The sequence below is a fragment of the Myxine glutinosa genome, chromosome 3 (assembly GCF_964187855.1).
Source record: "Myxine glutinosa chromosome 3, kmMyxGlut1.1, whole genome shotgun sequence".
Taxonomy (NCBI): Eukaryota; Metazoa; Chordata; class Myxini; order Myxiniformes; family Myxinidae; genus Myxine; species Myxine glutinosa.
In genome coordinates, this window is record NC_136263.1 from 176,743,289 (window position 1) to 176,755,548 (window position 12,260).

The 12,260-nt window shown below is 43.1% G+C and overlaps 1 protein-coding gene across 3 annotated transcripts in view; it reads left to right on the forward strand.

Annotated features, from left to right (window-relative positions):
* The window catches only part of LOC137423036 (exocyst complex component 6B), a 392,907-nt gene that overhangs the window by 197,748 nt on the left and 182,899 nt on the right, over nt 1–12,260 (forward strand). For all 3 annotated transcript variants that reach the window (XM_068109815.2, XM_068109816.2, XM_068109814.2), the window contains exon 15: nt 8,423–8,532. In XM_068109815.2, coding sequence (XP_067965916.2) covers nt 8,423–8,532 — 110 coding nt within the window. The remainder of the gene's footprint in view (nt 1–8,422; nt 8,533–12,260) is intronic.

The following is a 12,260-nucleotide window of genomic DNA, read 5'->3' on the forward strand; positions in this document are numbered from 1 at the left end:
CAGCACATTCTCTCTCGTGTCCCCTGGTATCTCCTCTGGTTTCTCTCAAGTGGGGGTGTGACTCGCCCGTTTTAGGTACCGCCCCCTCCCCCACCCCCCCCCCCCCCCTGTGCTCTAATTTGTGGCCTTGTATGGCAATGCCGTGGTCTTGTATCCTTATTTGGGCATGGAGCCGAATAGCGCGCCCCTCGTGGCGAGCCACGGGCTTGTATCATTATTTGGGCATGGGGCTGAACAGCCCCGCCCCTCGTGGCACGCCCTGGGCTTGTATCCTTCTTTGGGCATGGGGCTGAACAGCCCCGCCCCTCGTGGCGCGCCCTGGGCTTGTATCCTTATTTGGGCATGGGGCTGAACAGCCCCGCCCCTCGTGGCGCGCCCTGGGCTTGTCTCTTTTTGGCGACCCCGCCCTTCCTGTCCAAACAGAGCACGGAGCACATATTCACCATAGCAGCGAACGCCGCTTCCAAACCCAGGCCAGTTGAGAGGGCACGCACCCCACGCTTGTCAAGCTGCTTTACCCAGAGAGGGAGAGTTTGGCTGGGAAATGTAATTATTGAAGGGGAGCTATCCTTATTTGATTCGGTGAAATGGAGTGCCAATTACTGGGCAACAGGGCCTTAAACTGGAACACATAATAAGCGAATAACTATTTAGAGGTTCTAAGATTGGCTAGGTGTATGCGATGAATTAACTAAAGGGGACGACCTTTGACCTTTACAATTATGGAGGTATTTACACAGATCATGACATTTACAAAGGGTGGTATTTACAAAAATTACAGGATTCTCAAATCCGTTACAATATGTATTTTATGGCGGCCATTGTGAAAATCCAAAATGGCGGCCATTCAGGTGTCTGTGCAAATGCCTACATTGATTTTCGGATTCTCCATGCTCTGATGATTCCAAAAATGTACAGGTTTGCTGATCTCCCAAAATTTTGAACGAAATTATATTTGTTAACATAATGAACCTGATTAATAGGTCAAAAGGTTAACACAGACCGAATTTCTAAAATTGTCAATTTTCATCCGATTAACTTAAAATTTGAAGACGATTTGCATATCAGGTCACTGAATTCAACGACCAATTATTTTTAGCTCGAAAGGATTCTATTCTACTCTATTGAGTGCCATTCTACTTTGTTCTGTTTTGCCAAGTGTCACTCTATGAGTGATTTTTTTAATTTGTCTGTTTATAATTTTTTTTATGTTACATGTTTGTCTGTTTATAGCTTTTTTTTCTTTTACAGGTTGACAAAATAAAACATGAGTTATGACACATTAAACATTGTATAGTTTGATTAAATTAAATTGTCTGGATCAATGGAACTCCAAATGTAGTTGATGCAGTCATTCCATTGTAGCTAGCATAGAAAACGTAACCATATTACAAGAAACAAAACGTCCGGCTTATGCTGCAGTGTTGGTTAAAAAACAAAACTTCTTTTGCTCTCAAAGATTTTCTTACAGGTGTTGATTTGACTTTTAAAAATGTACATTCCATTACTTTGTCTTTCCAAAAGGGATGGGGGTGGGGATGGAGGGAAATTAATGTTGTTACACACATTAACACTAGGTGGTGGAAGCAGTCCACTCTATTGTATTTAAAGGAGATAGAACCTGCTGCAAGTAATTGCCTCATGTTGCATCTGATTTTCAGTTTCATAGCTATTTCTTCTCAATTTATTCACACAGTGCACTGCAACATTTATCCAAAAGTATTTGGAATGGCTTCGGCAAACTCGTCTGATATATATACAGTGCATTCAGAAAGTATTCAGACCCCTTCACTTTTTCACATTTTGTTATGTTGCAGCCTTATGCTGAAATCGTTTAAATTCATTTTTTCCCTCATCAATCTACACTCAATACCCCAGAATGACAAAGAGAAAACAGCATTTTAGAAAGTTTTGCAAATTTATTAAAAAGAAAAAACTGAAATATCACATTGACATAAGTATTCATACCCTTTGCTATGACACTTGAAATTTAACTCAGGGGCCTCCCATTTCTCTTGATCATCTTTGAGATGTTTCTACACCTTGATTGGAGTCCACCTGTGGTAAATTCAATTGATTGGACATGATTTGGAAAGGCACACACCTGTCTATATGAGGTCTCACAGCTGACAATGCATATCAGAGCAAAAACCAAGCCATGAGGTCGAAGGAACTGCCTGCAGAGCTCAGAGACAGGGTTGTGTCGAGGCACAGATCTGGGGAAGCCTACAAAAAAATTTCTGCTGCATTGAAGGTTCCCAAGAGCACAGTGGCCTCCATAATTCTTAAATGGAAGAAGTTTGGAACAACCAGGACTCTTCCTAGAGCTGGCCACCCGGCCAAACTGAGCAATCGGGGGACAAGGGCCTTGGTAAGAGAGGTGACCAAGAACCCGATGGTCACTCTGGCTGAGCTCCAGAGATCCTGTGTGGAGATGGGAGAAACTTCCAGAAGGACAACCATCACTGCAACACTCCACCGATCTGGGCTTTATGGCAGAGTGGCCAGACGGAAGCCTCTCCTCAGTGAAAGAGACGTGAAAGCCCACAGAATCTTGTTTCTCACAGTCTGAGAGTCCTTTAGGTGCTTTTTTGCAAACTCCAATCGGGCTTTCATGTGTCTCCCTGCAAATGTCTGCTGTTCTTCTTCTGCTCCAATCGGTTCTTCTGATAATTTGCTTGTAAAAGTGGACATCTCTCTGGCCATTCTCAGAGAGCCTCCTCAGCGTCGATGAGTCTGGCATTTCACTCAGGCCAACTGGCATAGTCTTCAAGCAGCCATCAATAATCTGGACTGGTCTCCCATCTCTACTGCCTCTGACTTCAACTCTTCCTGGGAATTCTTCCAAAGTAAACTGCTCTCTCTCTCATGCACAGATTTATCCCATCTCGTCTTCAGTTGTCATACCCTTCCTCCCGTCCATGGTACACTGAATCTTGTCGTGAGGCAGTTGCCCTGAAACAACTTGCCTTTGGCTCTTGGAAGGTTAATCCAACTGAAGGCAATCTCAGTTCCTTTCACAAAGCTCAGAACAAGTGTGTGACTACCCTCAGGAGAGCCAGGAAGCACTATCTCTCTACTCTCAAGACTGAACTCTCAAACCTGTCTCCCTCCTCCAAATCCTGGTGGCATCTGGTCAAATCTGTTTCTGGTGTTTGTTCCCCCTCCATGCCCTCCCTTACCTCAAATGGCTGCATGGCTGCACAGCTGACGCCACACGTGACAAAGCCGAATGCCTCAACTCTGTGTTTGCCTCAAAATCTTTTGTCCCAAACCCATCTCTCTCTGTACCCACTTTACCCAGTCAAACCCAGCTGCTCCTGGACTTTGTGTACTTCTCTCCTGAAAAGGTGGAGAAATTTTTGTCAACTTTGACTCTGATTCTGCACCTGGACCAGATGGCATCAGCCCACGAGTCCTAAAACCCTGTTCTGCCACTTTTTCACACCCTCTCTCAATTCTCTTCACCCTCTCTTTTGCTCAAGGTCATCTGCCATCTGCTTGGAAATCAGCAACATTACCGCTTTACACAAAAAAGGTGCAAAAACAGATCCTTGCAACTCCAGACCAATCAGCCTGCTCCCAATAATCAGCAAGGTCATGGAATCCATCATTGCTTCTGACATCAAATCCTTCCTCTTCTCCAATGGCTTGATCTCTGATCATCAATTTGGATTCAGACCAGGTCATGCTGCTCGGGACATGCTGCTTCTGCTGTCTCAACAATGGATGGAGGTCCTCAATGCCAAATAGGAAATCAGAGCTGTCTCCCTTGACATATCACGTGCCTTCGATACGGTCTGGCACCCAGCTCTGCACACCAAACTCTTCTCGTATGGTATCCATGGAAACCTCCACGCATGGCTTGCAGACTTCCATCCTGGTCGCAGTCAACGTGTGGCCCTGAATGGAATTCTCTCTTCTCCCCCTTCCTGTTTAGGCTGGAGTTCCTCAAGGGAGTGTTCTGGGCCCTGTGCGTTTTCTGGTCTTCATTAATGCTCTCTCCGACTCTGGAAAATCCTCTATATCTCTTTGCTGATGACTCCACTCTCTGCCGCTCCATATCTCAACCCTCAGATCGGCAGGGAGCAACCTCTTCACTCTCTGCAGACCTGGACGATATCACAAACTGGTCAAACAAGTGGAACATGTCTTTCAAGCCTGACAAATCTCACACTTTCACTTTGTCTCTCCGAAAAGACCGTCTGGACAACCCTCCAATCTACTTTCTCAACAATCCTCTTGAAGAAGTTCTGTCACTCAAGCTTTTGGGTCTCACTATCTGCCATGTTCTTTCCTGGGAAAACCACATTTCCAAGCTGGCCTCCAAAGCCAGTCACCGACTGGGCATCCTCTGTCCTGCGAAGTCCTTTCTGGGCACTTCTGAGCTCCTCACCACATACAAAGCTTTCATCCTCAACTCAATGGAATACTGCTCTCCCCTCTGGGCTGCTGCTCCTGCCTCACACCTAGTACAGCTACACACGGTTGAAAGCAAAGCATTCATAATCATTGGAATCTCCCGCGATGAAGCCAATTCATGGGGCCTTTCTCTCTCTCACCGCAGGCAGGTTGATGGTTTCTCTGTCTTCTACTGACTCCTCTCCGGCCTAGCTCCCCCAGCTCTGTCTGTGCTCTGTCCCCCAAATATTCCTGCAGGACGCACAAGATCTGCCAGCAACCCTCTTCTGGTGAAACTGCCAAAATCAAGACTCTCTGCTCACCTTCACTCCTTCATTCCTCTTTTCTCCCGCCTCTGGAATAAACTCCCACACTCTCTTCAATCCCTCTCCTCCCCCCAGGTCTTTAAAACAGCTTTTCAACACCATCTCTTGTCTTCCCCCATCCAAAACCTTGATCTTTTCTACCCTCGTTAAAACACCCCAAATCCGCCTCTTTCAATCTCCAACTTCTTTCCTGAAATTCCCAGAAGTGTTAATTTGCTTTTTACCGTGTAACCCTCCCTCCTCCTCAGCCCTTCCCCTTCCACAGATCTACCGACGTCCCTGTTCTCTTCTGTTGTTGTGCTTGTGTGCTTCGCTCTCTCTCCCCCTATTGTCTCTCCGCTCCCTTAATTGCATGTTTAATGTGTCTGTGCATGTTTTCATGTTCAATGTGTTCGCTCTTACATGAGCCTCGATACTGACAAAAAAGGTCTAATGGGTCCTAGCAGTCCAAAGGGTTGAAAGGTACATTCCGATAGTACATAATTAATTGAGAGGATGCCACTGACATCAAACAGCACATAATTAATAGATGTACTGAAAAGTCAAATAGCTGGAGAAGATACCAATGTAGTGGTTCTTCTTGCACAAAAACAACATGTGGCTGCCAAATCGTATGACCAATCAGTTTGAAATTTTAAACACGTATTCCGTTTGACGTCTAATACATTACTTTGCAGTTTCTACATTGATTGATGAAGCAGGTGAATATATATAATTTTTTAAAGATTTTCGTTCGATCCAATATGGCTGCCAAACCATGTGACCTAGGAATTATTCAAAGACACCATGGTATCCCCTATGAATGAAGTGTCCACTCGATATGTTCAGCCGTTCTGGAGGAATGGCTTTTTAAAAGTTTATTCTTCAAAAAACATATCTCCCAAACCATGTGACCAATGGCGTCATGGTCGTGGAACGTTTTGTTCGTTTATACTTTATGGGTATGCGATCATGCCTGTAAAGTTTCCCCTCGATCTGTTCAGCCGTTTCAGAGAAAAAGAGTTTTTGGTGGTTTTCAGGAAAAACAATATGGTGGCCAAACCACGTGACGGATGACGGCATAATTAGCAGTAAAAGATTATCCAGGTCTAGCCGCTCCTTTGGTGAAAATTTCGTGTCAATCGGACAAACGGTTGCAGAGAACATTACTTTTAAAGGTTTCGGACCTCCAAAATCAGGGCGGAAGAATAATAATAAGAAGAATCTGAACAGAAACAATATTGTTTTTCTCTGCATAAAACATAATTACAAAAAGCAACATGTCAAGTCATGTACAGTCCAGTAATGTATTTCAACGTCTGATGCACTTGTGGTTGGTCGACCGGTACTTTTTCTTTTTCTGACAACTTCCAGGAATCGGATCTCGTCTTGTTGAACCATTCGACACACTGAGCTTTCTCCTGTGGAGTCGCCATTTTCTTTTACATTAAACCATTGGACCTGAAAGTAAAGAAAACTTTGAGTTTCTGCATCATTTAAAACAAAGGCTGTCGTTGTATCATTCGTGGTACTAAATAAAATAGCGAAAGTTGTCCAGGTCTTTTTGGAACACCTTATTCACCGAGTGTTTGCTATTGCCTTCTCATCAGGGTCCAGGATTTTAACCTGCAAACGTTGACTTCCAATGCAAGAGTAGAGCTCAGTAGTTTTAGCCAACCCAGAACTCATACACCTGCAAAAATTTATGTAGTGGATTATTTGAGGCCTTGGAGTACAGCTCACAATTTATTGTTGCAAAAAATGCAACAACTTCAACTTCACTCGGTGGTGTTATGGTAAAGTGTCTGCTCTGAGTCTGTGAGGTCGGCGGTTCTAACCCCACCTAAGCCATACTCGGACTTCAAAAATGGTATTTGCTGCTTCCTTACTTGATGCTCAACTTTTGAAGAGGATAGAACATGTACAAATAACCATAGGTTGGCATCCATTGTGCAGGTTTTGATGGCCCTTTAAGGCCTCCTCCTGTGTTGATGCTCCTTATTATGGAACGCACATTCTTTTAAAGTGGTTTTATCTTGCATTTGACAATTACTTCTATCTTCCTCATTATATAATGAGAATAATGAAGACCTTAATGCTGTTATCCACAATGGGAGCCTTCAATAATGCTATTCTAGTTGGCAGATGTTCCGGGCCAGAAAGTGAACCTCCTGGAAGGTTCTGTCATTCAGCACCATGCCAAGAATGCGTTTGTTTGCACTGTTCTGCCTGCTGGTTCCCTGTAACCAACGCCGTTTTGGTGTTTTACTATGGCTCCCATTGGCCTAATCCTGCCGGACCTCCGGAGATCCGTAGGTCACGGGGGTCACGGGGCCAGCTCAAACGAATACTCAATACCATCTAGTTGTGTGGCCTTTTCAACGGTTGTTTACCATAATATCGTCGTAATGCAGTCTCAATTAGAGAATGCACTCTTTCTCTTTGGCTGCATTCTTTTTTGGGAGGACAGGGGGGGGGTGGGGGGGGGTTGAATGTGGGTTTCTGCAACCTCTGTTCTGATATTGCTCTCATTTGACGTCTTCTCTAGAAGATAAAGCAAAAAGTCTTCGCGTAATAATTGGTGCGTATTCGTGATCCTCGGCTTTTATTTTTCCGCGGAGGTGACAAAGCATATTTTGTTCCGATACTTGGTTTTTAATGAATTTAAGAACTGTGGGATGTGTGTGTGTGTTACGGAAAACTAGCTGACTTTGTGGATTATGTGATCTGCTTGTTTATGGTGATTTGATAGCTTTACCAGTCTGTACTCGTGTTCACAGAGCATAATTTGCTTTCTGTGGTCGGGGCATGCTTGTCTGCCTGTTTGTTTTGGGTTCATCAGCTTGTTTTGGGAGTGCTGATTAAACCTAAACAGAGCTTACACTTTTGAAACCGGGATTACTTTGATCCTAATTGGCATTTTCACCACCATACTGTCATTTTTTTTCTTCTTCGCCAGGTTCTCAATACTTTGTATCATCCTCGAACAATACCTCCACTTCGACAAAATCCCAACTCTCTGCGATGCTGTGCTTTAATCTGCATCTCCAAATAATGTATACTTTGGTATATTTATTAATAGTTTTTGAAGAATCGTGATTATGGCAGGAATTGCAAGATCATTGTGATGCAACCAAACACCTTTGCTTGCGTTTAGCATTTCTGTTTGTTTAATTTTGTTTCAATTCCCCCTGATAAATGAACCACCTTTAGAGGCCATTTTCCCCCACAGAGCAGGGGTTGGCCTTTTTCAGGCACCGTGGTCCCCTTTTTGAAGCAATGTTTTATGGCCGGATGCCCTTCCTGCCACTAACCCTGTCCGTCGCCTCTTACAACACACAGGGAATTAATTACCAGTGTACTGGTACTCAATTTGCCGACCTCAAAAGGATGAAAGGCTGAGTCAACCACCCTGGTGTTAATTCAGCGATCGACCAGGATTTTAACCCAGGATCCTGGGATCCCAAGCCAGCACCCTAACCGCTAGGCCAACACCAGGCTACAATTCCCCCTGATAAATGGCCTTTCAAAAAAGAAAAATTGAAATGACACAAGTGCAATGATTTTATTTTTGTTCCAATTGTATATCAATGAAATAAGAATAATATTGATCTCAATTTTACTTACAAATGTAACAAAAGGTGCTTGGAGGAGCAGATAGTAAAACTGCACAACAATCACGTCACGTGTCTGTGCTCTCCCTCCCCCCATTTCAGGAGTCATTCCCGAAGAAAATTCCCTTTTCGCAGTTTGTGCCAAGTATCTTTGCCCAAGTGAAGGAGTTCACGCAAGCTTGTCTCAAGTTTTCTGAAGATCTACACCTGAGGTATGTGGTAGCTTCATAAGTGCCTTCAATTCTGTTCAAACTCCATCAGTACAACAGAGAGCATTAAAAAACCAACTCCCTTACGTGGACTTTCTTTATACAAGACAGTCACGTATGTTATTGTTGTGTTTGAACATATAAATGAAAGTATTTTGTAGTTTTGATCATTAATTTAATTAATGCCGAGTTGGCCTGTTAACCCCGATTCCAACTGTACCCTGCTCCCCACCCCTCACCCCCTCCCATCCATCTCCATGCTGGAAACAGGTTCGAATACCAAATAGTTATTTGTCTGTCGTTTACCATCTGCATGGGTGAAACTCCTTCCGCCATATTTTTGTAATGACCCATGTGGAGGTTTCCGTATTTTCGTCATCAGATAAGCATGGTGCAATTATAGAGAATTGAGGTGCTATTCCTATATGCTCATTCATTTCTTAACCCATTGTGTCCACATGGTGCAATGCTAACGTATCATGACCACGATTATGTGAGTTACTCCCATGGTAGTTTTAATGAGGTATTTGTTAATTCCATCCGTCTCTTTTTAGAGAACATTAACAATTTAATCTCGTCTTTGGATTTGCCATAAAAGCCATGTCAAAATGGTGCTAAATCTGCAATAACCGGTCACCACACCAAACGTGTTCTTACAGAATAACAGTGTATTATAAGAAGCCACATGGCGACAAAAATGGAGAATCCCGGGCAAAACATAGACGGACATGAAAACGGGCAGATAAACAACTAAACAAGAATACATCATGCAGAGCACGATACTTGCAAAACCCACCCCTTCCCCCTCCCCCCCCCCCCCCCCAAAAAAGGTTTCCATCAATCCAGCAAATTGTCCATTTCATCAAGATTAAAATTGACGATCTTGATCAAAGCTCAGGTCAATAGGATGAAAAGTGAAGATTTTTCAGATGAAAATCGCTGATTTTGGAAGCTTCACCTTGAGTTGACCTTTGACCGTTGGCCTTAAAAATAGTTGGTTTTCCAATTCAGTGAGGCACTATGCAAATGCTGTTAAATTTTCAAGTCAGTTAGATGAAAATTGATGCTTTTTCAGATGAAAATTGATGATTTTGGAAGTTTGACCTTGAGTTGACCTTTGACCTTTTGGCCTTAACAAATTTTGTGTGCCAATTCAATGAGGCACTATAAATTTCTGTTCAACTTTCATGTCAATTGGATGAAAAGTGACGATTTTTCAGATGAAAATTGATTTTAGAAGTTTGACCTGGAGTTGACCTTTGACCTTTCGATCTCATAATTCCGACCTTGATTTCCCCCCAAAAATTGTTTTTGACCTCCAAACGGGCGTCAGCATTGCTGGAAAGTTATATTTTGATCCTGCCCATACGTCCATCCATGTGTGCGTCCGTCTATATTCTTTACTCAAAAATGACAATAAATGTCTTTCATGCAGCACTTCACATGACATGCAGCACTTCAAATGATTTTGGGACCGGAACCAATTTGGAATTTTGGGAATTTTTTTTTTTTTTTGCAGGTGAGAAGAGGAAAGGCTGGTATGTGCTTTTGGGAACCAGTATTTATTTATATGCACTTTACCATCTTCACCACCAACACAAAACTTTGAACTATTTGTACACCGGAGGGGACTACAGGTTTGCACGCCGTCCCTCCGTCTGTCAGTTTGTCAGTCTGTCAGTCCGTCACGCAAAGAACAGTTTTCCGGACTTTTTTGCTAAACTCTTAATGCTAATGATTTCAAACTTGGTACATGGTTTCCTCATGATAAGCTACAGATCAAGTTCGAACTTCACGACGTTTCAATCATTTTTGATAAAGTTATGGCACTTTGAACTTTGGTAATTTTCCCAACAGTTTTCCGGACTATAATTTGGAGTGCGGTAAGTCAAAGCTGTTAATATTCCTTGTTTTAACTGTAATTTACATTCTGTTTCCACTTTTAGTGAGAAGTAGGGGTCTGTGCAACCATTCGTAAACTTTATTTGGTGCAAATTGGATAATGTTTAGCCGAGTTACCTCAGACCGTGAGTTGGTAATTATATAATTCACACATAGTGCAATACGTGCAGGCTGCTCCACGGAGCGACCTTGCGGGCTTATTTTAACTCTGATTTACATTCTTTTTCCCCTTTTAGTGAAAAGTAGGGGTCTGTGCAACCATTCATGAACTTTATTTGGTGCATATCGGATAATTTTTAGCCGAGTTACCTCAGAACGATCCACACAGTGCAATAAGTGCAGGCTGCTCCACGGAGCGACCTTGCGGGCTTATTAGTCCCCTATCAGTGTTTTCCGGACGACAGATTGCCTGTAGGGGACATGTATTGCATCGCAATACTCAGAATGCTTGTTTACATACACTTTGCCATCTTCACAACACACAACTGCAAGTTATTTATTTATTTATACACACTTTAACATCACCTTTAACAACACTTTAACACTTGAGTTGGATCTTGGAGATGGCGTGAAGCTGGAAGGTGTGAAAACATTTTGCTACCTCGGAGACATGCTGAATGGAGAAGGTGGATCAGACTCGGCAACGGTTGCTCGACTGAGATGTGCATGGAAGAAGTTTCGGGAACTGATTGGCGTGCTGATGATGAGGGGAGTGTCGTTGAAGCTGAAGGGAAAGGTGTATGCTGCATGTGTGAGAAGTGTTATGATTTATGGGAGCGAGACATGGGTAATGAACGTCGAGCAGCAACGAAGGTTGGAAAGGGTGGCTCTTTCACGAGCCTCGATCTTGTATACAAAAAAAAAAAAAAAAAAAAAATGCGAATGGTTCAACGGATGTGCGGAGTCTCGTTGAGAGAGAGGAAGACAAATGATGAATTGCGAAAGATGATGGGAATAGAGCCTGTGATTGATGCTGTGAAGAGGAACAGGTTGAGATGGTTTGGTCATGTGTTGAGGAAGGATGAAAGTGACTGGTTGAGAAGAGTGATGGAAATGAATGCAGAAGGAAGTAGAGGACGGGGAAGACCGAGAAAGACTTGGCTAAAGATGGTGGAAGAAGAAATGCGGGCAAGGGGGTTAACAAGGGGAGATGCAGAAAATAGGGCAAAATGGAGAAGATTGTCATGGGGACCGCAAGGCTAACCCCCACTCTACAAGGGAAAATGGCCTTTAAAATGCATGTTGTTGTTGTTGTTGTTGTAACATCACCATTACCGACATACCATCTTGAATTGATATACACTATTTATTTACTTAATTATTTTGTTTAAATGTGAAATATACACGTCCCATTTTTGGCTCAACTTGACTTTAGTCCGGGTGAGCTTATGCAATCGAGCAGTGTCCGCAGGTAAGTCAGCCAGTGAGTGAGTCTGTAAACACTTCTGTCATTATCACTTTAACCAAACACAATTTTGTTGAAACTTGGCCACATGCTTCATATCTGATGCCAAACGAAGGTGTATTGACCACATCAAAATCTGCGCTCATTAGGGGGACAAAGAGGGGGGCGGTTTTGACACACCAAAATAGGTATGTGCTATTCTGCGAAACTACACACAAGATTTCGATGAAACCTGACCACAACCTTCATTAATTTATCAATAACCCGTGATGTACTAACGTTTGGCTAACAGACTAACAGGCTAACAGAAGGCTCCAGCAGGGAAAATGGCCTTTAAAATGCATGTTGTTGTTGTTGTGTTGTACTAACGTTTGTTGGCAGAATTAGAATCTTCTTAGGGTCTTAGGTCTTAGGGTGTCTGCAG